At 44.8% G+C, this 27,118-nt stretch overlaps 1 protein-coding gene across 1 annotated transcript in view; it reads left to right on the forward strand.

Annotated features, from left to right (window-relative positions):
* Positions 1-12,807: 12,807 nt before the first annotated feature.
* nectin1b (nectin cell adhesion molecule 1b) overlaps positions 12,808-27,118 on the forward strand; it is a 229,375-nt gene continuing 215,064 nt past the window's right edge. The window contains exon 1 of the mRNA XM_060847081.1: positions 12,808-13,510. Within this exon, the coding sequence (XP_060703064.1) occupies positions 13,438-13,510 (73 nt within the window). The 5' untranslated portion in view covers positions 12,808-13,437. The remainder of the gene's footprint in view (positions 13,511-27,118) is intronic.

Below are 27,118 nucleotides of genomic sequence, written 5' to 3' on the forward strand. Positions count from 1 at the left end.
AACCCGCGAGCACGGAGGTGCGGATTCCTGAGCAACGGCTCCCTGACGACAGCCGCTACTCCTGCTGGAGGGTAGGCCCGGCGCTATTCGACCATGTTCCAGACAGTGATCAGGTCCTGGTAAAAGACAGGCAGCACCTTGAGGGCGACCTCCAAACCATCACGGTCGATGAACAAGAGATGTGTATCGTAGTTGAGGTTACGCATCTGGCAGAAAAAATACGTCGCCAGGGCGCACCACCTAGGAGGAGGCTCGACGTAAAGGTATCGCTGCAAGGTCTGAAGGTGAGATGTCGCGACCTGGGTGTGGATGCACACCAGCGACTGACCACCCTCGACATTCCTGTTTATTTTTTTTTTCTCTTTTTTTCCCTTCTTTTTTTTTTCTTTTCGTTCCTAATTAACCCCACACTACCGCCTAACTGCGGTAGTGCTTATTTTTCCCCAGCACCCATGGTGTGTGTGTACAGGTGTGAGACACAGTGAGAGACATAAAGTGCACAAATCTTTATTCAATATCCACCACCAGGAAAAGTAGGAAACCACCCGAGTGGCCTGTGACAAGCAGTGCCCTTCACATCAAAGGGCAATGCTGCGTGATCAAACAGTGAAGGGGAGGGCAGGGACTAAATCAAAATAGAGTTGGAGGGGGAAATGATGCACTCCACTCCCTGCGGCGCCCACCTCTCCCTGAACAACTCCAGGGTGTTGGTGGACACCGCGTGCTCCTTCTCCAAGGACACCCGGGCCCTAACGTAACCGCGGAAAAGGGGCAGGCAGTCGGCCCTAACGACCCCCTCCACGGCCCGCTGCCTGGACCTGTTTATGGCCAGTTTGGCCAGGCCCAGGAGCAGACCCACGAGGAGGTCTTCAGACCTGCCCTCCCTCCTCTGCACCGGGTGCCCGAAGATCAGGAGCGTGGGACTGAAGTGCAACCAAAAGCAGAGGAGGAGGTTTTTAAGAAAATCAAAAAGGGAGTGCAAACGCCCACACCCAACATACACATGGTCCACGGACTCCACAGCACCACAGAACAAGCAGTTGGGCTGGGAGTCCGTGAACCACCGCAATCTGCGGTTGCAGGGGACTGCTGCGTGCAGCACCCTCCACCCCAGATCCCCGAGAGAAAGGGGGAGGACTCCAGCATAGAGGGCCCTCCACTGGGGATCCCCACCGCCCGGTGGCAAATGGGCACGCCAGGGCGTGTCCGGGCGGTGGATGAGGGAGAAGAGGTGGACGGTGTGCAGCAGCAGTCTGTACAGGGCACACCTTTTAACGTCCTTGAACGGGACAAAATTAAAATTACGGAGGCGGCTCTGGTTGTGGGGCACAGGCTCCCGCGGGAAGTACGGGACCTTGGGGCCAATGTGAAATTCCGTCCGGGCAGGGGTGAGCGCGGACGGGATCCCACCGCACACATGAGCGTCCTCCAACTGGTGCACTATGTCGGGTCCGAGCACCGCCGTTTTAAGGCGTCGGATGCCGGTGGCCACGTACCGGACGTTTACCGCTGCCCTGCTCGCTATGTCTTGCGGTAACGTCCAGCCCAGGCCCCCGGCACCCAGCACGTCCCCGACCCTGGTCACCCTCGCCGCCACGGCCCTCCCCTCCGACAGCCACTCGAACCCGCGAGCACGGAGGTGCGGATTCCTGAGCAACGGCTCCCTGATGACAGCCGCTACTCCTGCTGGAGGGTAGGCACGGCGCTATTCGACCATGTTCCAGACAGTGATCAGGTAAAAGACAGGCAGCGTCTTGAGGGCGACCTCCAAACCGTCACGGTCGATGAACAGGAGATGTGTATCGTAGTTGAGGTTACGCATCTGGCAGAAAAAATACGTCGCCAGGGCGCACCACCTAGGAGGAGGCTCGACGTAAAGGTATCGCTGCAAGGTCTGAAGGTGAGATGTCGCGACCTGGGTGTGGATGCACACCAGTGACTGACCACCCTCGACATTCCTGTTTATATCTGTCAGCTAGGGCTCCCTGATTGGACAGGTCAACAACTCCAATCAGGGAACTCATATTCTATGAGGTCAACCTAGCTGACCTCACTACAATCACTCCAGTAACCTCCTTCTGAGATGCAACTGATCTTCCAGTTCAATGCTAATTTCTCAGTCTGTGCTTTATCTTTCCCCTTTTATTTGCTGTAGCACAGGCAGCTGTCCCTTCACCTGCTAATGCCTCAGTGCTGCTCCTTTAACAAGGTTATGTTGTCCTTGGCTTTTTTTTCAGAAAGGTTATAGAAGACACAAACTCCAAAAAGTCTATGTTTGAAGGGTTTTAGCGCTGATTTCATTACAGCTAACAGATACTGCCTCAGGCAAAAGGTTCCCAAGTTTGAAAAAAACACTTGTACAATGAAAGAGCAGTGGCCAGTTCTCCCAGCTCTGCTTTTCTCTGGTTTGGTTTGGTCTGGCTCTTCACTGAAAGCGGTCAGGCAGTTGTGAAGTTGCTGGTCCCAAAGAAACAGCTCCAAGCTGATACTCTCGCTCTGATCTCTCTCCTGTAAGAACTTGTGTTTGATTTTAACTTTTATGCCAAGGCGTGTTTATGGGGATTGTTGTTAGAATTTGGAACAGCATCATTAAGTTGGTATAATTTGTTGTGTTTTTGGATAGGTTAAGTTATGCTGTATTGTATTCTCTTTTGTTTGTGTTTCATTCGGTAAACTCATAAATAGTCATAGAGTCATAGAGATGAATAGCATGGAGACAGACCCTTCAGTCCAACCTGTCCATGCTGACCAGATATCCCAACCCAATCTAGTCCCACCTGCCAGCACCCAGCCCATATCCCTCCAAACCCTTCCTATTCATATACCCATCCAAATGCCTCTTAAATGTTGCAATTGTACCAGCCTCCACAGTTTCTCTGGCAGCTCATTCCATACCCGTACCACCCTCTGCGTGAAAAACTTTCCCCTGAGGTCTCTTTTATATCTTTCCTCTCTTACCCTAAACCTATGCCCTCTAGTTCTGGACTCACCCACCCCAGGGAAAAGACTTTGCCTATTTATCCTATCCATGCCCCTCATAATTTTGTAAACCTCTATAAGGTCACCCCTCAGCCTCCGATGCTCCAGGGAAAACAGCCCCAGCCTGTTCAGCCTCTCCCTATAGCTTAAATCCTCCAAACCTGGCAACATTCTTGTAAATCTTTTTTGAACCCTTTCAAGTTCCACAACATCTTTCCGATAGGAAGGAGACCATAATTGCATACAATATTCCAACAGTGGCCTAACCAATGTCTTGTACAGCCGCAACATGACCTCCCAACTCTGACCAATAAAAGAAAGTATTCCTTTTTCTCTATCACATCTACCTACGACTCCACTTTCAAGGAGCTATGAATTGCACTCCAAGGTGTTAAAGTCCTGCTAAGATTTGCTTTCCCAAAATGTAGCACCTTGCATTTATCTGAATTAAACTCCATCTGCCACTTCTCGGCCCATTGGCCCATCTGGTCCAGATCCTGTTGTAATCTGAGGTAACCTTCTTCGCTGTCCACTACACCTCCAATTTTGGTGTCACCTGCAAATTTACCAACTGTACCTCTTATGCTCACACCCAAATCATTTATGTAAATGATGAAAAGTAGAGGACCCAGCACTGAAACTTGTGGTACTCCACTTGTCACAGGTCTCCAGTCTGAAAAACAACCTTCCACCACCACCCTCTGTCTTCTACCTTTGAGCCAGATCTGTAACCAAATGGCTAGTTCTCCCTGTATTCCATGAGATCTAACCTTGCTAACCATGGGAACCTTGTTGAATGCCTTACTGAAGTCCATATAGATCACGTCCACCATTCTGCCCTCATCAATCCTCTTTGCTACTTCTTCAAAAAACTCAATCAAGTTTGTGAGACATTATTTCCCACGTACAAAGCCATGCTGACTATCCCTAATCAGTCCTTGCCTTTCCAAATACATGTACATCCTGTCTCTCAGGATTCCCTCCAACAACTTGCCCACCACCGACATCAGGCACACTAGTCTCTAGTTCCCTGGCTTGTCCTTACCACCTTTCTTAGACAGTGGCACCACATTAGCCAACTTCCAGTTTTCCAGCATCTCACCAATGATACAAATATCTCAGCAAGAGGCCCAGCAATCACTTCTCTAGCTTTCCACAGAGTTCTCGGGTAAACCTGATCAGGTCCTGGGGATTTATCCACCTTTATCTGTTTCAGGACAGCTAGGAACTCTGTAATATGGACATTTTGCAAGATGTCACCATCTATTTCACTACAGTCTATATCTTCCATATCCTTTTCCACAGTAAATACTGATGCAAAATACTCATTTCGCATCTCCCCCACTTTCTGAGGCTCCACACAAAGGTCGCCTTGCTGATCTTTGAGGGGCCCTATTCTCTCCCTAGTTATCCTTTTGTCTTTAATGTATTTGTAAAAACTCTTTGGATTCTCCTTAATTCTATTTGCCAAAGCTATCTCATGTCCCCTTTTTGCCCTTCTGATTTCCCTCTTAAGTATACTCCTACTGCCTTTATACTCTTTGAAGGATTCACTCGATCTATCCTGTCTATACCTGACATATGCTTCCTTCTTTTTCTTAACCAAACCCTCAATTTCTTTAGTCATCCAGCACTCCCTACACCTACCAGCCTTTCCTTTCACCCTGACAGGAATATACTTTCTCTGGATTCTCATTATCTCATTTCTGAAGGCTTCCCATTTTCCAGCCGTCCCTTTACCTGTGAACATCTGCTTTTGATAGTTCTTACCTAATACCATCAAAATTGGCCTTTCTCCAACTTAGAACTTCAACTTTTAGATCTGGTCTATCCTTCTCCATCACTATTTTAACTCTAATAGAATTATGGTCACTGGCCCCAAAGTGCTCCCCCACTGACACCTCAGTCACCTGCCCTGCCTTATTTCCCAAGAGTAGGTCAAGTTTTGCACCTTCTCTAGTAGGTACATCCACATACTGAATCAGAAAATTTTCTTGTATACACTTAACAAATTCCTCTCCATCTAAACCCTTAACACAATGGCAATCCCAGTCTATATTTGGAAAGTTAAAATCCCCTACCATAACCATTCTCAATTTCCCTCTGACTGTTAAGGGGTCTATAATACAATCCCAATAAGGTAATCATCCCTTTCTTATTTCTCAGTTCCACTCAAATAATTTCCCTGGATGTATTTCCAGGAATATCCTCCCTCAGCACAGCTGTAATGCTATCCCTTATCAAAAATGCCACTCCTCCTCCTCTCTTGCCTCCCTTTCTATCCTTCCTGTAGCAATTGTATCCTGGAACATTAAGCTGCCAGTCCTGCCCATCCCTGAGCCATGTTTCCGTAATTGCTATGATATCCCAGTCCCATGTTCCTAACCATGCCCCGAGTTCATCTGCCTTTCCTGTTCGGCCCCTTGCATTGAAATAAATGCAGTTTAATTTATTAGTCCTACCTTGTCCCTGCCTGCCCTGACTGTTTGACTCACTTCTATTCTCAACTGTACCAGTCTCAGATTGATCTCTTTCCTCACTATCTCCCTGGGTCCCCCCCCCACCTTACTAGTTTAAATCCTCCCAAGCAGTTCTAGCAAATCTCCCTGCCAGTATATTAGTCCCCTTCCAATTTACGTACAATTCATCCTTCTTGTACAGGTCACTTCTACCCCAAAAGAGATTCCAATGATCTAAAAATGTGAATACTTCTCCCATACACCAGCTCCTCAGCCATGCATTCATCTGCTCTATCCTCCTATTCCTGCCCTCACTAGCTCATGGCACCAGGAGTAATCCAGATATTACTTCTCACGAGGACCTCCTTTTTAAATTTCTGTCTAACTCTCTGTAATCTCCCTTCAGAATCTCAAACTTTTCCATTCCAATGTCGTTGGTCCAATGTGGGCAATGACCTCTTGCTGGCCCCTCTCCCCTGTGAGAACATTCTGCACTCTCTCTGAGACATCCTTGATCCTGGCACCAGGGAAGCAACACACCATTCTGATTTTTTTGCTGCTGGCCACAGAAACGTCTGTCTGTACCTCGGACTAGACAGTCCCCTAACACAATTGATCTCTTGGAAGCCGGCGTACCCCTCATTGCATTAGAGCCTGTCTCAATGCCAGAAACTTGGCTGTTCGTGCTACGTTCCCCTGTGAATTCATCACCCCCTACATTTTCCAAAACAGCATACCTGTTTGAAATGGATATAGCCACAGAAGGCTCCTGCACTACCTACCTACCTCTCTTACCCTTCCTGGAGTTAACCCATCTATGTGACTGTATCTGAGACATTCATCCCTTCCTATAACTGCCTTCCATCACATACTGTTGCTGTTGCAAATTCCTTATTGCTTCTAACTGCCTCTCCAACCGATCCATTCGATCTGATAAGATTCACAACCAACAGCATTTATTGCAGATATAATCCACAGTAACCCTTAAACTCCCTTTAAACTCCCACATCTGACAAGAAGCACTTATCACTCTACTAAAGCTCATTTTTGCTCCTTCACAATCTACAGATCCAGAAAATAACACCGTCTTATTCCTCTACAAAACACTGCCCCAGGTTAAATTAATAGTTATGGTTTATATTTTAAGTTTAATCAAGAGACATATCTCAAAAAAATATAATCAAGAAAGAACCCACTCTACTCACTACTGCAGGCTTACTGTAAAGCCACGCTTAAAATATTTACTTAACTGTCTCTGTGCTGTGACCTCTCCTAAACAGGTTCCTCCAAGATCGGTTGTGAATTTCACTGTTTGTTAATTTTCCCAGATGCATTCCGATGTCCAGCGATACATGAATTCAAACAGCAAAGGCAGTAACTGTGTAGGTTCACTGCTGTGTCGGTTTCCTTCTCTCTCTCTCTCTCTCTCCTGCATTGTTCTCACCATGTGCTTTCTTTGTCTGTTATTCTCCCTTTTGGATCTGCTGCTGTTTTGACTTTTTTTTCCAAAATTCCAAAACAACGCAACAGCATATAAAACAACAATTGCTGCTCCTGGAATTCAAGGAAATCACCTCCAACACCTAAAATACCTCAAAAAAGGAGCAGCTGTTACAGCCAGAAATTTTTTCCATCCACCATCTTGGATTACCCAGAAGCTTGATAAATTCTGTTTTGTTTAAAACTAAGTGGTTTGACCATCCTCATCTCTCCTGCGATAACCATGCTTCAAATAATGAACCAAGTTATGGTCTGGGATAACATTTCTTGAAATGTTTTGAGGGGATCTGGCCTGGTCCATAACACTTAAAAATTGGTATTCCTTCATATACCCCAACACCTTTTCCCTCCCTTACATCCTATAAAAGATCATCTATGATCCACGTCTTAGGCTAAAGTTTAGATCACTATTTCCTCTTCCAATGTCTCGGAGTCGTTTTTTATGTTTTTACAAAGGGTTTTGGGGTTCTTCCTAAGTGAGAGGTGTTAAAAGATTGTTTTATTCCTTGTTGTCATTTAGTGCCTCTCATTTATAAAGCATCCCAAAGCCCTTTGTAAAATATGACAACTAAAAGGGCTCAGGATGAGTGGAAGAGAAAATAGTGGCTAGTGATGTAAAGTTTAAGCTAAGAGGTGGTTTATAGAATGTTTTATTTCTTATTATTGTCATTAGCTCCTTTTAAACCATTGGGCACCTCCACCTCTCACTTCCACCAAGTCACCTCTTCTCCATGAACCTGTTTGTAAATCATTTTTACAGCTGTTGAACATCTCCTTTCCAATTATTTCCCTGTTGTCAAATGGTTCCTGTCTCATAGCACAGTATGTTTGCCAAGTTGGAAAGATCTTAAGAAACATAAATGTCGATCATGAACAGGGCTTGCTACTGCAGACATGGACAGCAACCAATCAGCAAGAATTAATAATTCATTTTCCAACTAGGTTACAAGTCGTTGGAAGACCAATCAGAAATTCTGATACACCTTCCAAAGAAAATTCAGTACATTTGGAACTCTGACCCAGAGGGATGTGAAGACTCAGTCATTGATTATGCTTAACATTGAGATTGATAGCTTTGTACAGATCAAAAACATCAAGGCTGACGGGAATAGTGCAGGAAGACAGTGTTAGTCTCTGGATTTATTTAAGAAAGAGTTGGATAGAGCTCTCAAAGATAGTGGAATCAAGGGTTATGGAGATAAGGCAGGAAGCGGATACTGATTAAGAATGATCACCCATGATCATATTGAATGGTGGTGCAGGCTCGAAGGGCTGAATGGCCTACTCCTGCACCTATTGTCTATTGAGATCATGATTTCATTGAACAGCACAGTAGGCTGGAAGGGCTGAATGGCCTGTTGCTGCTCATTTGTCCTTATGGCTGATACTGGAATGATACTGGAGTGAAGATTGAATCAAAAAGCATATTTAGAATCGTGTCTTAAAACTATATGGGTGAGAAAGGAGAGGCAATTTCCTCCGTTTGGGAAGTCAGCAACAAATTGGAATTGCTGCTGAGAATGAGGAAAGAGTGATTTGGAGAAATTTGTTTACAGAGAAAGTATTTGGAGCATGTTTTGTCAGAAATAAGACAAAAACCACTGCGGAATTTTAGGAAACATTTTGAGGAATATTTGAAGAGAAGCTATGTGACAAGAGCAGAGGAGTATAATTTAGGAAAAAGATAAAATCCAGATTGCATTGGTTCATATTAGGGCGGCACGGTGGCACAGTGGTTAGCACTGCTGCCTCACAGCGCCAGAGACCCGGGTTCAATTCCCACCTCAGGTGACTGACTGTGTGGAGTTTGTACGTTCTCCCCGTGTCTGCGTGGGTTTCCTCCGGGTGCTCCGGTTTCCTCCCACAGTCCAAAGATGTGCGGGTCAGGTGAATTGGCCATGCTAAATAGCCTGTAGTGTTAGGTAAGGGGTAAATGTAGGGGTGTGGGTGGGTTGCACTTCGGCAGGTCGGTGTGGACTTGTTGGGCCAAAGGGTCTGTTTCCACTACTGTAAGTAATCTAATCTAATATTCTGCTCAATTGTTTCCGTTTATTTGTTACTTTTCCTGCATTGTATTGAGCCACTTTTCCATGGATATAAAATCAATGAACTGCATGAAATTTGCCTATTATTGGATATTCCATTTTATTTATTGTTGTTGAAGTAACTGGAAAAGGGTTAGATATTAGCTTTCAGAATGAGGGGTGTGTGTAAAATAGTGTCAGGTAGTTAGCCCATCATCTTCATATACATCCCGAAGGAGCCACCCCTGTAGATATTTCAATCAAACTCCTCAGATGTTTGGTGCAGGTGGGATTTGAACTTGCATCTTCTAGAGCAAAGGTAGGTGTACCACCACTGCACCCACCTCAAGTGCATCCCTGTATGGAAATACGTAAGTAAATAATTAAACACAACTGAACTTGTTAAAAGTTCTAATGAAGAGTCACCAGACTTGAAATGTTAAGTCTGATTTCTTTCCATTGATGCTGCCACACGTTTGAGCAATTCTTGTTTGTGTTTCAGACCTCCAGCATCCATAGTTCCTTGTTTTATTGTTAGAAGTTCAAATGGCCTCAAAATCAACCTACCCATACCGTAAACTGGTCAGCATAGGCAGGTGGGAGAGTGGAGACTTTGTTTTAAAGGTTTCCAAAATGGCAGGAAGGAAGGGTGGCTTGCTGTCTTTGGAGGGCCTCTTTTGCCCATTGGAAACACATTGGGAACATTCTTCAATCTCTCACCATCCCACCCTAAAGTGGGCAGATGCTACCCTTCCAATACAACTGTCTTCCTGGCATTTCAGTGAGCTGGATGGCAGACCTGTCAGTTCCCAGTGCGGAGCTCTGATGTTGCTTGGCTGTTGGCTAATCAGCTTTTAGCTAGCAAGTCCAGAGGGTGGGACCTACTTCCCCATCTCCACAGAATGAGGGTTAGGAGGGGGCAACAGAGCAAGAGGGTGATGCTCCAATCCCTTGTCCTGCCTGCCGCAAGGTTTGGCTGTGGATCAGGCTTCTTTCTGGACTGTTGGCTTGCCACTGGCATTTCTTCCAAGGCAAGGAGGTGTAATGGCAAATGGTCCACCCCACTCCCTTGCAGTTTTCGGCACCATGTGTCACTCAGGAACATGCTAGTGGTTCTAAATTTTGGTGAATGAGAAATAAACAGGATAGAAGTGGGCGCAGTCCTTCAGGAGAAGCATGCCTCATCAGGGCTGTAATTTGGGTGGAGATCGCCTTTCTGGAGAAACATTGCAACAGTTCCCATGTGACCCTGAACTGCTACCACCAAAACAAATAAACTTTTATTTTTCATTTCCTACATTTCAGGGACTTTACAGTGCTAGCTAATTGGCTACTCCATTTACATTTTAAAAACAAATATACTTCAACAATTGTACTTCAAAATTAATTAGTTGGCTGCAAAGTGCCTTGGGATGTCCTGTGGAGTCAGTGTAAATGGAAGTTCTTTGTTTTAATGGCCTTTCCCAATTCCTAAACTCTATTATGCTTTTTATCAGACTTGTGATATTAGGAAATAAGCTTCATTCAACTGAAAGAAAGAATACATTTGTTAGAATGCATTTCAGTGTCAATTTAAGAACATCAGAAGATAATTTGGTTCCTTAAACCGTATCCCTCTGCTTTTTAAATTGTTTAATTGTAGCATCCAGCTGTCTGAGCAATTATTTTACATGTTTATCTTGGTGTAAAGATATGTGTAATATCTCCTGCAAATTTACATTCCACTCCTTTACTGCCTGATCCTACCTTTTTGTTTAATTTTTAAAAAATATTGGCTTCTTTTCCCCTGCTATTTTATATTTTATTTGATGGGATAGTACCTTAAGGGCTTTATTTTTGGATTGCAAAGCTTGTTCTAATGCATAAATTATACTTCGACAGTGAAAGTCTTGTGATGCATCTCCACTTGTGTTTATATGGAATCCTCCAGAACTTGCTGAATTCTGAGTTTTGGTGTTCCTTTTATCATCCTTGGGCTGATGTTTAACATTTTAAAAGGCTTTTGAGATTCATAAAGTGTTTTTTTTAATGTGGTGTGAATGAGAAAATTAGACATTTCCATCATGTAACTAATGATGGGATAATAAAATATTCAGAAATTAGAAGAAAAATAATTCCCTTTACATGCTCCTTTCATGTCAGTTGAATGTTCCAAAACTAAACCAATCCTGGAGTGTAGCCTCTTGTTTTTGTAGGTAAATATAACAACCTATACACAGCACAGTTGCACAAATAGCAAATAAATTAACCAGTTCATGTCCCTCAGGTCTTAGATAGTACCTGTGCACCCTTGATTGAAACATCCTGGTTGGCTAGGACTGTTCACAGAGTGGATTGGAAAAGAACCTTCTCCTGCATAGGGATCACTGTTTTGGAAAAATAGAGCAAATGTCATTTAAGGCAGATGAAGCAAAGGCCCTTCATACAGAGGGTTGTGAATTTTTGTAACTCTATCTCAAAGGGCAGTGGAGACAGAGTGTTTGTATATTTTAAGGCAGAGTTTTATATCTTTGATAAGCAAGGAGGCGAAAGGCAATCAGGGACAACCATAGAGAATGCTGGAGAAACTCAGCAGGCCTGGAATTAATTACGGAGAGAGAAACAGAGTTAATGTTTCGAGTTCAGTATGACTTTATTCATCACTTTCTCTGTCCATCTTGCCCCTGGATCTCTCTCTCTCCCTGGTTGTTTATCAATCCCCTGGATCTCCCTCTGCTCCCTATTTATTAATATTCTAGATCTCCCTATGTCTGTCTTTATCAATTTCCCGGATCTCCGTCTGCTCTGTTTATTGATTCTCTGGATCTCCCTCTGTTATTAATCAACTGGATCTCCCTCTGTCTGTTTATTAATCGCCTGGATCTCCCTCTGTTATTAATCGCCTGGATCTCCCTCTGTCTGTTTGTTAATCGCCTGGATCTCTCTCTGTTATTAATCAACTGGATCTCCCTCTGTCTGTTTATTAATCGCCTGGATCTCCCTCTGTTATTAATCCCCTGGATCTCCCTCTGTCTGTTTGTTAATCGCCTGGATCTCTCTCTGTTATTAATCAACTGGATCTCCCTCTGTCTGTTTATTAATCGCCTGGATCTCCCTCTGTTATTAATCCCCTGGATCTCCCTCTGTCTGTTTGTTAATCGCCTGGATCTCTCTCTGTTATTAATCAACTGGATCTCCCTCTGTCTGTTTATTAATCGCCTGGATCTCCCTCTGTTATTAATCCCCTGGATCTCCCTCTGTCTGTTTGTTAATCGCCTGGATCTCTCTCTGTTATTAATCAACTGGATCTCCCTCTGTCTGTTTATTAATCGCCTGGATCTCCCTCTGTTATTAATCCCCTGGATCTCCCTCTGTCTGTTTGTTAATCGCCTGGATCTCTCTCTGTTATTAATCAACTGGATCTCCCTCTGTCTGTTTATTAATCGCCTGGATCTCCCTCTGTTATTAATCCCCTGGATCTCTCGCTGTTATTAATCCCCTGGATCTCCCTCTGTCTCTCTGTTTATTAATCCCCCTGTTTGCCATACCCCCGGCTCTCTCTCTCTCCCTCCCTGTGCAGGGAGCTGCGGGACTGGCGTTAGCACCTTCTCCCGCTAATCCTGGAGGGCTCACTCCGCACAAACTCTCAGCAAGTCGGAGCTGGGAGCGGGGTAACTCGATGCTGCCAGTTGCCATGGTCACAGGCCGGTTCAGAGAGCTCTCGGGCCCATATTAGGGGCTGTATTCCCGCCTCATCCTGACATCACCGGGCGCAGAGAGCCCTCCTCCTCCAGCCGCCTTTCGCTGCCTCACATTGACGCCGCCACTTCGCCCCAGTTTGCGGAGGTTGGCGGCGCCGAGCAGCAGCGGCGCAGAACAGGCGCAGAGCCCGGGCAATATCGGTGCAGAGCCCGGGCAGGATCGGTGCAGAGCCCGGGCAATATCGGTGCAGAGCCCGGGCAATATCGGTGCAGAGCCCGGGCAATATCGGTGCAGAGCCCGGGCAATATCGGTGCAGAGCCCGGGCAGGATCGGTGCAGAGCCCGGGCAGGATCGGTGCAGAGCCCGGGCAGGATCGGTGCAGAGCCCGGGCAATATCGGTGCAGAGCCCGGGCAATATCGGTGCAGAGCCCGGGCAATATCGGTGCAGAGCCCGGGCAGGATCGGTGCAGAGCCCGGGCAGGATCGGTGCAGAGCCCGGGCAGGATCGGTGCAGAACAGGCGCTAAGGCAGCGCAGTGTCGGGGTAAACGCGGCGGATCTCCTGCCCAGCGCCAACACCGTGCAACATCGTCGGGCGGAATCCAGCGGGAGGGCAGCAAGTGGCCTCTGAGAGTGTTACCCCCTCCCCACGACCACCCCTCACCCTCCCAGCTCTGCCTCTCACTCCCCCCACCCTCCTCACTCCAGGGGAAGGGGGGCAGGGTGGGGGCGCCGGCCGATCGGTCGGTGCTGCCTTCGGAAAGTTTCGCTCAGGGACAGTGAGCTCCCGCCGGGATGGAGCCGGCTTTAGGAGACGGGAGGACGGCTCGGCTTCTGCTGCTGGTGTCGGCGCTGCTGCTGCCTCCAGGTAGGATGGGGGTCTGGGGGAGAGAGGGGAGAGTAGGGGCTGGAGGGTGAGGGGTGGAGATGGGGGCTGAGGGGGAGAGGGGATGGGGCTGAGGGGGAGAGGGGATTGGGCTGGGGGGGAGAGGGGATTGGGCTCAGGGGAGAGGGGATGGGGCTGGGGAGAGGGGATGGGGCTGAGGGGGAGAGGGGATGGGGCTCAGGGGGAGAGGGGATGGGGCTGAGGGGGAGAGGTGATGGGGCTGAGGGGGAGAGGTGATGGGGCTGAGGGGGAGAGGGGATGGGGCTGAGGAAAGGGGATGGGGCTGAGGGGGAGAGGGGATGGGGCTGAGGAAAGGGGATGGGGCTGAGGGGGAGAGGGGATGGGGCTGAGGAAAGGGGATGGGGCTGAGGGGGAGAGGGGATTGGGCTGGGGATAGGGCTGAGGGGGGAGAAGGGATGGGGCTCAAGGGGGAGAGGGGATTGGGTTCAGGGGGAGAGGGGATGGGGCTGGGGGGAGAAGGGATGAGGCTGAGGGAGGAGGGGAATGGGGCTGAGGAGGGAGAGGGGATGGGGCTGAGGGGAGAGGGTAAGACAGCAGAGACTAGGGGTGGTAGGTGTCCTCACTGACGATCGAGAGTCTCGGAGTCGGAGGGAGGGAGCTTCGGCAATGGGGAGGGGGTTTGAGCCGCGGCTGGGAACTGCAGCACAATGTCCTCGGGTTGGTCACGGTGAAACTCTAACTGTTCCTGCAAAATATTACATTCAGCCAGAAAACAGAGACACAATGTACGGCTAAACTCTCTCCGTATCCCTTTTCCAATAGTCAGCCAATAAATAAGACAATTATTTATCGCGTTATGTTTCAAAGTTGCGTTAATTTCCCCGCAATCTAACATTGGGTACGTTATATTTTGTTAAATATCAGACATATTTTGGAGGTGGGGGGAGAACTGGAACGATTGTGCCTGTCAGGGGCAGGCTCGAGGTTGATTCTGAGCTGGAGGATTATTGTCTCTCTGGCTGCAATCCGGCATCTCGATCCGAACTCTCAACTCTGCTCCAGGAGCTACAGGATTCCAACCCAACCCGGAAATGTGTGTCCGCCGTGGAATCAGACCGAGAACTTGGCAGCACCGACACATCATCCCTTTTCATTCATCTTCCGAGGATTCCCTTAACCCAGATCCCATCTCCTGAAATTGATCTTCACCTGAATGAAGACAGTTTTAAAAAGTCAGTTAGTGGATTCCTGTCAGCCCGCGCCTCCCTTTAATCTCCAGTTTCACATCTACCCTTTTTTCCAAATGGTGGTTTTGTTTTTGTTTCTGTAGTTTTGGGTAGAATTGACGACAAATCTCTCAGCCCATTATATAAATCCTAATTTAGTATCTAACATCGGATTTATCTTTTACTCATGTTGCTTGCCAAAGTAAGATATTTTAAATCCTAAGTTTTGATCCTATAGTTTTCAGCAATGGTTCTGACACATTGGAGGGAATATGCCTATTTTCCTATGTCCTTCCTCAGGACTCAGGGCTTTGTGCTCTGTACTAATGAAACAATAGTGAATTGAGCCCTGTGTTGCTACATTTCTAAACTGCAACCTACTTCAAGATTTTTTTGTGTTACTCAAAATATGAACAAGAAAAATGACCCACATTTGCATGTTGATAATAAAATTACATGACAGAAAACCTTGTTTGAAGAACACTTCAATATTTGGGAATTGAATATTTCCAGTTAAAGATTCTTCACTTTTGGCAATGTTTTTATAATTGTCCCGTCGGTGCTAAGTGAGTATTACTTAATGGGTTGTGTAGATTTAGTTTATGCTGTGAAAGAATTGCATTTCGAATTTAATTTTCAAGTATTGAACTAGATTATTAGTTTCTCTTGCTTGTCATTAAAACCACAAACTGAGTTCATAAGCATGTGGATTCTTTGTGATCTTAGGAAGTTGGTCGGTTTCTTGGTGTTGGTACAGCCTAAGGCTTTGAGGTGAAGCTGGAGTTGGACTGTCGCCTTGTTAATGCTATGTATTCCAACATGACTGTGGTGATGTGCACTTTTAATGTGATTCAGTGTAACCGGTATCAGAACAGCCAACTGACACATCTGTTAAGATTTGGAAAATGCACAAGAACAACAGTTTCCTTTGTGTGACATTCTGTTGTGATTATATATTGTCTCAATCCTTTTCTGTCGCAATTGATTGTTAGCCCTGCTAAGCTGAGCACTTGACTATCCTCATGAAGTTGCAGGCTAGGAGATTTGGAATTCACATATAAATATTCTGCTTCAGTATGCGGTTTACATTCGTTGAAGTTTTGAGAACCCAGTGGTAATTGCCTGGGGGAATGGGAATACAATTTCACTTTTCCCAAATCTATTGAGGTCAGTTGAGAGCAGGGATTTACCATGCCCTGTTATTAAAGGCATTGTGTTGCAGAGTGGCAGACTGACTGGGAGAGATGCTATGATAATTTTGTGTTGATATTGTCCCTGCAGAGAGGATTGTCTTAAATCTTTCCTTTTGCATGTTTTTGGATTATTGACATTGCATTGATGCAATTCATTAATTAGCAGCCAAAGGAGAAAAGAGCAAGTTTAATTTGTATAAAGGCTTAGATAAATGTTTGATGGTTAGTCATACATGTCAGAGCACTGCTCTGTCGTCTCATTGATGATTAAGCTGGTCAACAGTGAAGAATGTTTGCTTCCAGAGAGATTTAAAAGAAATCAGGCTTGTAGGGTCTCTTGTAGCAGGCGTCACTGATTTATATCTTCTCCCAATTCTCCAGACACTTAACACTGCCTCCTTTTGTAGGCCAGCTCTTGGTTCTGGTGAATAATGTGTTTCCCATAGAATCTCAGTGATCACAGACAGCAACTGAAGTCACATTTAGATAGTTTGTGTAAATTAATTTGAGAGTTGCATTCCACAGTAATCTGAAGTTACAATAGTGATACATTGATACAGTGCACCGACAGTAACATCAGCTTTACGGTCAATGTGATATTCATGTTTACATTGTGTCCTGTAATGAAACACCCTGCCACTATCTCCTTAACACTTGTATCGATATAAGCTCGTAGGCATTCTGCAAGAGTGAGGTGGTGTAAAAGAGGAGGAGATTAACATACCTTGAGACTGTGGCAAAGCAGTTTTGAAAAGTACCGTTCTGTCAATCAGCTCAAAAGAAAATCCTGTCTTCTGACCCCCACCCCCCGGCTATCCTCTTAATCTCAGCATGTCCCAGATGGCACCAAGATATTGTCACGTGTCTGAGATGAAGTGTTGTTCCATAAGCCGATTTGTTGATGCTTCAAGTCCTAATTGAGCCAATTTTCAATCCTTTGTCATCTGCTAAGATGAAAAATTGAATAGTTTCATTCTGGTGTCTTTGGCACAGCTGATGATTAATTGAGTGCTTGTGAAGTTAGCTAACAATTTAATTTTCAATATAAAATTGGGGAAATATTAATTTGTTCAAGGATGGGGGAAATGACACAGAGCATAAAGCCTGTAAGACAAGACCATGTCAGTTTGTCTGCTCAGTATTAGCATTGCAAGTGTGAGTAAGGTGTGGGGTGTCACAACAATCTCTGTTTCATTTGAGGTGCTCTATATTTGGGTTAGGAGCAAGCTGTCGGCCCTATGGGCCAGTTCCTTCCACACAAGATAATCCCTTAATCTGATCATTCCACATAGCGGTCTACCAGGCCATTACCTATCACTCCTTATCAAGAATTTTTCTGTCTCTATCCTAAAGATATTCAAAGACTCTGCTCCACTTCCACTGTCTTTTAAGATAAAGAATTCCAAAGACACTCAAGCCTGTGTGAAATCTTCCTCCTCAGCTCCGCATCCTGCCCTGCTAGCTTCCTGATGAAGGAACGTCGCTCCAAAAGGTTGTACTTCCAAATAAACCTGTTGGGCTATAACCTGGTGTTGATTTTAATCTCTGTCTTAAATGGACGAACCATTATTTTGAAGCAGTGACTCCTGTTTGTAGATTCCTCCACAGAACAAAATGTGTTTTCCCGATCTGCCTTGTCCAAACCCTTCTAGATCTTGTATGTTTCAATTCGGACACCTCTTAATCTTCTAAACTCCAATCCAAGCCTGGTCTGCCCAATCTTTACACATCAAGCAACCCACCAATTCCAACTATTAGTCCAGTAAACCCTCCCTGAAATACTTCTCATGCATTTTGGTACTTCCTTTATATAAAGAAACCAGTACTGCATACGGCACTCAGACGTGGTCTCAGCCGTGCCCACTATAACTGACGCATAATGTTTGTTTTCAATTTCTCTTGCAATAAGCATAGCTTTCAGTTAGCTCTCCAAATTACTGCTGTACCTACACACTAACCTCTTGCAATTCATTCATTATGACACCCAGATCCCTCTGCATTTCAGAGTTTGTAACTCCTGACTAGTTGTATAATATCTATTAATTCTTTGCCAAAATGGAAAATTTTGCATCTTTCCACATTATATTCCATGTGTCAAATGTTTGCCACTCACTTAAACTTGTCATATCTCTTGGTCTTCTTCACAGCTCTATTTTCTCCCTATCTTTGTGTCATCAAATTTAGCAACCATGCTTTCAGTTTTTATTTCACTTATGCAAATTGTAAAATGTTGAGGACCCAGCACTGATCCCTGTGGTACAACCATCAAAATGCTTCACAAATTCACAAACCTGACTGCCCCGGTCAACCCATTATCTCAGCCTGTTCCTGCCTCACCAAACTTGCCTCCGCCTACTTGACACCGTCCTGTCCCCCTTGGTCCATGATCTCCCCAAATACATTCAAGACACCACCCTTGCCCTCCACCTCCTCTATGACTTTCATTTCCCCGGCCTCCAAAGCCTCAACTTCATGATGGACATTCAGTCTCTGTACACATCCATCGGCCATAACCAGAGCCTCCAAGCCCTCTGTTTCTTCCTCTCCTGCAAACCCAACCAGTATCCTTCCACCAACGCACTCGTTCGATTGGCTGATCTGGTCCTCGCCCTCAACAATTTCACCTTCAAATCTTCCCATTCCCTTCAGATCACAGTGGTAGCCATGGGCACCTGCATGGGCCCCAGCTATGCCTGTCCCTTTGTCGGGTACGTGGAACAGCCCATCTTCTGTAGTTACACCATCACCACTCCCCACCTCTTCCTTTGCTACATCGATGACTGGATCAGTGCTACCTCATGCTCCCACAAGGATGTTAAACAGTTCGTCAACTTCACGAACATTTTCCACCCCAAACTCAAGTTCACCTGGACCCCTCCCCTTACTGGAGATCTCCATCTCCATTGCCAGTGACCGACTGAACATGCACATTTACTTCAAACCCACCAACTCTCATAGCTACCTGAACTACACCTCCTCCCACCCTGCCTCCTGTAAAAATGCTATCCCTTATTCCTAAATCCTCTGCCTCTGCCGCATCTGCTCCCAGGAGGACCAATTCCACCATAGAACGTCCCAGATGGCCTCCAAATTCAAAGACCACAATTTTCCCTCCCACATGGTCAGCGATGCCCTCCAGTGCATCTCCTCCACTTCTCGCACCTCTGCCCTTGAAACCCACCCCTCCGACCGTAACAAGAACAGAACCCTCTTGATCCTCACCTTCCACACCACCAACTTTCAGATACATCACATCACATCACCCTCCGCCATTTCTACCACTTACAAACAGACCCCCAACCGGGGATATATTTCCCTCCCCACCCCTATCTGCATTTTGTAGAGACCATTCCCTCTGCAATTCCCTTGTTAGGTCCATGCCCCTCCCCCACCAACCCACCCTCCCCTCCCAGCACCTTCCTCTGCCTCCACAGGAAATGCAAAACCTGCGCCCACACCTCTGTCCAAGGCCCCAAAGGATCCTTCCACATCTGACAGAGATTTACCTGCACTTCCACACACGTCATGTACTGTTTCCATTGTGCTCAATGTATTCTCCTCTACACAGGGGAGAGAGGCTGCCAACTTGCGGAACGTTTCAGAGAACATCTCTGGGACACACACACTAACCAACCCCACAATCCTGTGGCCGAACACTTTAACTCCTCCTCCCACTCCACCAAGGAGAGTCAAGTCCTGGGCCGCCTCCACCACCAAACTCTAGCCATCTGATGCCTGAAGGAAGAACGCCTCATCATCTGCCTTGGGAACCTCCAACCATGTGGGATCAATGTGGATTTCACCAGTTTCCTTATTTCTCCTCCTCCCACCTTATCCCAGATCTAACTTTCCAACTCGGCACTGCCCTCTTGAACTGTCCTACTTGTCCATCTTCCTTTCCACCTATTAGCTCCACCCTCCTCTCTGACCTATCACTTTCACTCCCACCTTCATCTACCTTTCGCATTCACAGCTACTCCCCCAATTACCCCCACACCATCCCCCTCACATTTATCGCTCTGCTCCCTTGGCCCCAAGCCTCATTCCTGATGAAGGGCTTATGCTCAAAATGTCCACTCTCCTGCTCCTCGAATGCTGCCTGACCAGCTTTGCTTTTCCAGCACCACACTTTTTGCCTCATTATGCTTTGCCAATCAGAAGAAGACTCCTTTATGCCTCCTGTCTGCTTGTTAGTTAAACAATCTTCTGTCCATGACAATATGTTATCCCATGCATCACAAGTTTAATTTCCACAGTAGCCTTTGATGTGGCACCTTATCAAATGTTGTCAGTAAATCCATTGGTTCCCCCTTATCAGAAGTACATTTTAATTCTTCAAAACTCTCGAGTTAGTTAAATAATTTCCATGTTTACTCTGCATGATTAACTTGAACTTCTAAGGGCCATTCTATAACACCTTTAATAATAGCTTCAAAGAGCTTTTTTATGACAGATGTTAAGCTGAATGCCCTGCAGTTTCCTGTTTCCTTATCTTCCTCCCTTGTTGAATAAAGGAGTTGCATTCACTATTTTCCAATCTCATGGAATCTTCTGCAAATTTAGGAAATTTGAAAACAGCACACAATCTATCTCACTAACCATTTCTTTTAAGACCTGAAGATGAACTCCATGAGAAGCCAAGGACCTATCAGGCAGTATGTCCAACAATTTGCTCAGCAAATTTTTTTAGATTCAATTCCCTACAGTGTGGAAACAGGCCCTTTGGCCCAACCAGTCCATACCGACCCTCTGAAGAGTAACCCACCCAGACCCATTTCTCTCTGGCTAATGCAGCTGGGCAATTTAGCATGGCCAATTCACCTAACCTGCACATCTTTGGACTGTGGGAGGAAACCCACGCAGACACGGGGAAGAATGTGCAAACTCCACACAATCACCTGAGGCTGGAATTGAACCCAGGTCCCTGGCGCTGTGAGGCAGCAGTGCTAACCACTGAGGCACCGTGCCGCCCCAAAGATTGTGATATTCCTGAGCTCCTCTATAATGAAGAGCAATGCAAAGTAAAAACAGCAGGAGGAACTCAGCAGGTCTGGCAGCATTTGTGGAGAGAGAAATGGAGTTAATATTTTGAGTCCAATATGATTGTTCCACTGTTCTGAAGAATAATATTGATCTTATTAAAGTTGATCTTGCTTCACACACCTCCTGTGCAGTGTAACTTATATGCCTCATTCTGTCTAAACACCTTATGATCTGTATCTGCTTATTATGATCTGCCTGTTCTGCTTGTAAACAAAGCTTTTCACTACTTAAGTACATATGACTACAATAAATTAAATCAAAGAATCGTGTTTGATTTGAAAAGTTGACTCTGTTTCTATCTCTGCAGATGCTGCCAGATCTACAGAGTTCCTCTAGCTCTTTCTGTTTTTGTTTTAATATCTAGTATCCATAGTATTTTGTTTTATTATCAATGCAAAATACGTGTTAAATTCATTTGCCATCTCCTTATTTTCCATTATTAGTTCCACCTTCTGTAGGAACAAAGATCAATTTGTTGACTCTTTGTGGATCTTTCTTAAATATCAATAGAAACTTTACTGTGTGTTTTTATATTTTCTAATTGGCTTTCACCCCTTATACTCAAATTTTAGCCTTCGCATTCATTTTTTCTTTTTTTTTAACTCTAAAATTTTGTCCACTCCTTTTTGTTTTGACTTGTCACCCATCTTTATGCAATTACATACATTTTCTTTTAGCCAGCTACCTAGTGATGTTGTTCTTGGATATCTGTGAGTTGGATAATTAGATTAGACTTACAGTGTGGAAACAGGCCCTTCGGCCCAACAAGTCCACACCGACCCGCCGAAGCGCAACCCACCCGTACCCTTACATTTACCCCTTACCTAACACTACGGGCAATTTAGCATGGCCAATTCACCTGACCCGCACATCTTTGTGACTGTGGGAGGAAACCGGAGCACCTGGAGGAAACCCACGCAGACACGGGGAGAACGTGCAAACTCCACACAGTCAGTCGCCTGAGGCGGGAATTGAACCCAGGTCTCTGGTGCTGTGAGGCAGCAGTGCTAACCACTGTGCCACCGTGCCGCCCAATTACAATATAATACATTTAAACTAGAATTGTAGAAATCACAGAGCAGAAGGAAACCATTTGACCTACTGTGATTATGAAGTCATTATCTGCAGAGATTACTCAAGTAATGGTCTAACTGGGCAAGTTAACCTAATTGTAAATGATTACCAAATTCAGAGTTCACTTGTGCCAGCTTGGAAAAAGAAGTTAGTTGCATATTTAATTAACTGATGTACATTGGATGAAGAACTATCCATGTATTCATCTACATACACAAAATGATACAAATTTGATTTTAATATGAATCTGTCTGATATCTATATATCAATGACATAAAAGCTGAAAATGTTGGAAATACTCAGCACTGAGATCACTGAGCTGAAGCCATTAGCTCTGATTTCTGTCCCCACAGATACTGTCTGACTTGCTGAGTATCTTCTGAGTTTCAGCTTCTGCAGTATTTCACATCTGGTTTCACTGACTGTAATCTATCTTCATGATTTGTTCACTATTGAAGTCTGCGACATTGTGTATTCAGCACAATTCAGTGTGCCATGCTTACCGATAAACAGTGGTACCATAGGAATAAAATAAACCATTCTCTTTTTTATATCAGACTGCTGGGTTGCAGTCACAGACTGACAGGTTTACAGCCCCTAGCTAGAATGTCTGCACCATTTCAGATCTGCATCCTGTTAATTCCAATGAGCATCAGTTTTTTTTTCAGCATCTTTGAAGTAGGAAAGGCAGATTAAATCAAACTTTGTACTTGTGTTTAAATAACACACAAATGGTTTGTAATTTGGTTATTTTGTTTTTAATTTTTTTAAATAACTGTTTACTCAGGATGCAGTCTGTGGCATGCCCAAATGCTGAACAGCCAAAATCTTCACAAAGGTCTTTACAAACATAGCTCTGAATCCTTTGTTCAGAGTACAAACATTGACTAATGAATGTAAATTGCTTTAAATTTCCCTTTAATGCCCAAAATAATTTTGGGACTCAGGCATCTGGAGTCCAGTCTCACTTGTTGGTCCAATGACCCTCCTCTTCACCACCACAGTTTCTTCTGGAAATTTCCTTCTTTTCCTCATGACACCTTTCGTTCCTTCAGGACAACCTCTCTGTGGTGCAGTAGGTGATTGATTATGGCTCCTACTTTCTCAGACCTCCGGCCTCTTCTCCCTCTTAACTTTGAAATGAAGGTCCACCATATGTCAGCTCTCTCAGGACAAGGCTCCTATAATACTTAAATTTAAACCATCTATTCACCGTTTCCTGACTTACCATGTCTCTTACAGTTCCACCTTGATGTTATCCTGTGACGTAGGCCTCAGTCAGTTGTGTTGTTTCCCTTAGAGATCTGTAAGGTTTTTTTTCCCTGAGGTATGATGATGATAACTGCGATTAAAGTCTGGTTTTTATCACAATTTCCCACTCTTCGGGCTTGATGCTTCTGCACCTTAACTGCCCTTGGTCAGTTCTGCTGCTTGTCATGGGTGAGTGGATATTTGAAATGACCATTCTTTATGACCTCGCGTTTGAAAGTGAGTGTTATTATTATACTTGTACATGGTCAGTTTTACACAGTTGTTTATATAGTCATCAGAGAAACCTATCGGAGCTTCCCTCTCTTGTTTACTCGAAGCATTAAGATCACTTGAATCAAATCCTTCTCCCCACCCACTGCTGTTTTTTGATGTTTATTAAGCTAGCATAGATCATAGGTTTGGTCTGCATTTGAGCTCTCAATTTTGTAAGCATGATGAAAATCTTTCAAATTAACACAATAGTGTTGGGGATAAGATATATAGGCAATTGTAAATAGTCATGTAGTGAGGAACTGAGCAACCTCTGCCAGTGTAGAGTCTCTTTCAGCAGTTGATGAACAGACACTGGGATGTCATTAATGGAAACATTTGCATATAAGCAGATGACAGGAGTAGGCCATTCAGCCCCACTTGATTGCTCTGCTATTCAACAAGGTCATAGCTGACCCAATCATGGCCTCAAATCTATGGTCCTGCTTTTCCCAGAGAAGCACTGACTCTCTTGTTATAGATCACCCTGTGCCTTACAGTGACCCTGCCTTCACCACCATTAGTGGGAAGAGAGTTATAAAGACTCTCAACCCTTTGAGGGGAAAATATTGCTCTGGATCTCAATTTTGACTGAGTGACCACTGATTCTCAAATGGTGTTCCCTAGTTTTAGTAACTATGGTGCAGCTTGGAAGCATTTCCACTCTCCTACCTTTCCTTCTATGAAAATCCCAGAAAAATATAACCTGGTCATTTACAATAACCTGGATGGTGGAACCTCGCTGTGTGTAAGTTGGTTGGTTGTTGTGTTTCCATCCGTGACAGCAGCGACGTTCACCGTGAAGTGATCTGTGCTAGGTTTCCCTCCTATTTTGTAGTTTTGTTTTTGATCTTTTATTATAACGCGTATCAAATAATCTCAGCTTTTCTTCACCCTAATTATTTAATTCCAACATTGTGTTGCCAATATCTTGGGAACATCTTGCTACATCAGTATTTAGGTTTCAGCATCTAAGGTCCCTGTCCAATCACACTTCACCTTTTTGAGTGCAGTGTGAGAAATCTGAATTATAGCTTTAACCATGTGCAATGCAGGATAACTCCAAAGTGAAAGCACTTAGGATAGGAAAATAAACTTCAAAATTGTTTCTATTTTAGTGTAGCTCTCTCCCACCCCTGCTGTTTGTTGTCATTTAGGACAGGGCCACTACAATATGTAAAAAAAAACAGTGAACTCCCTAGCATAAGACATTACATCATTCCAATTAGTGTAGTTTATTGTGAAGAAGTGGCGTGTAAACAAGTATCCAGGTCAGCAAATGCCTAAACTCCGTTGAGGCATAAGGAAAGCTATCATCTCTCTGGTGAACTGCAGTTCGAAACTAAAAACAAAATTGTCTCCTCATTAGAATCTTTACAGTGCGGAGCTGCATTTAGCTCTGCATCCCTCCGGTGAAGGGATAGATGTATTGATATACGAAAGGCATTAAGAGATTTAAAACCATCCAGTAGGTACCCAGCTGTGATTGGGCATAATGTGTATTGTGGTCAGAGGTACAGGGATATCCATATAATGTACGGAGGTTGATGGTGCTGTTAGGGGCACTTGAAAAATAATTCAATAATAGTTGCCTGAACATTGGGTGGAAATCAATGTGGAAGGGGCAGATGCAAATGAGGCATGGCCGTGTATGGCAAAGGTGTAGACAAAGTGATGCAATTGTGATTTTACAGAAATTGACAAGAAGTTGTTTCCCCTGATTGGAACGTTTATAACTCAATAATAAGTGATCAGCTGGCGAGGTGTACGGAGAGTAATGGCTTCACTGGTTGGCTTGCGAAGCTTCGGACTTCCCTGGCCCACAGGGCCGTGACTCCTGCATTATTGACTGTGTCATCAATACTGAGATCGAAACCCCATGTTTGGGCTCATAAGACCCAAAGATATGGGAATGTTTAGGAAAGTGGAGTTAATATCCAACTTCACTTGTTCTCTTGTTGAATGATGGAGCAGGTTTGGGACTGCAGAGTCTCTTTGTCCCATTATTCTGTTATGTGTGTCACCCAAATCATGTGTCCTTCTGGAATCTTAACCAACAGTGGTTATACCTGCTATGTTGTGGGACCACCATCTGTAATATTGAAGGGGATAATTGGTGCCCTGTGCATTGGTTTAGTGAATGGCTGTTTACTCAGTCTAATCTAAAATGAAAATGGGTTGACTGTGCTGAAAGCAGCTCATGTCATTGGCCGGACCTGGGGTGTAAGGGCAGGTAAAGGACATGGAAGATGGTGTTTAGGCACTTAAATTTAAAAAAAAATTGTGGTGATGCAGTGGCTCAGTGGTTAGCACTGCTGCCTCACAGCACCAGGGCCCCAGGTTTGATTCCAGCCTCAGGCAACTGTCTGTGTGGAGTTTGCACATTCTTCCCGTGTCTGCATTGATTTGCTCTGGTTTCTTCCCACAATCCAAAAGATGTGCAGGCCAGGTGAATTGGCCATGCTAAATTGCCAATAGTGTTAGGTGCATTAGTCAGAGGGAAATGGGCGTGGGTGGGTTACTGTTCGGAGGGTTGGTGTGGATTGGTTGGGCCAAAGGGCCTGTTTCCACACTGTCAGGGATCTAATCAACAATTGAAATAAAATAATGATTGCTGGCATGGCCCATGTGCTGGGGTTTTGCATGTAGGCTGAATGGAGATGTGCCTTTCTGATGTTGATCTATCCCTCCTCTTCAGCAGGAACAACTACCTTTTGCTTCTTCACCTGCTGGTCTGGTATAAGCCTGCACACTGTATTGAAATAGTGTTTCATTGTTATAAACAAAACGAAAGAACTGCTAGAAGTCTGAAAAAAAATCCAGAAATTGCTCGAAAATCTCAGCAGATCTGGCACTATCTGTGGAGAGAAATCAGTTAATGTTTTGGGTCCAGTGACATGCAAACAGAGGAAAGGGGTTTTACAAAAAGGGCCACTGGACTCAAAATTCTGATTTCTCTCCTCAGATGCTGCCAGACCTGCTGAGATTTTCCAGAAAGTTTTGTTTCTTTTAATGGTTATACCTGTTCTATCAGTAGCTTCAACCATAGTCACCGTCAGAATTTCCTGCCGAGCTCTACTTCAGGCCTATCTACAACATGTAGACTAAAGCACTTTATTGCCGAAGGTGAGCCATCTTTTTAGAGCTGGGCAATAAATACTGACTTTGCCTCTTTGCTCATCCCAGGAACAAATTTTTAAAAAACACCAGTGACCCTTTAAAAGTAAATGGTTGCACCTGATAGATTGCAAATCTCATTATGCTGCAAGTGCACAGCTCAGGGTCGAGAGCTGATTTCTGTATGTAATTTATAAAGGGAAGTGGTGAGATCTGATTGTAACATTCATTAACCAGTTTGCTTCTATAATCACTCAACCTGTAGAGCTATCCCAGGAGACTGCTGATCTGCTTCAACTGAATTCACAGGCTGCCCCTCTCCTTTGAGCATATAGCAGTACAGGCCCTTCGGCCCTCGATGTTATGCTGACCTTTTATCCTACTCGAGATCAAACTAACCTCCATACCTTTCATTGTACTATCTTCTATGTACCTATCCAAGAGTCGTTTAAATG

Source organism: Hemiscyllium ocellatum, chromosome 29 (assembly GCF_020745735.1).
Source record: "Hemiscyllium ocellatum isolate sHemOce1 chromosome 29, sHemOce1.pat.X.cur, whole genome shotgun sequence".
NCBI lineage: Eukaryota > Metazoa > Chordata > Chondrichthyes > Orectolobiformes > Hemiscylliidae > Hemiscyllium > Hemiscyllium ocellatum.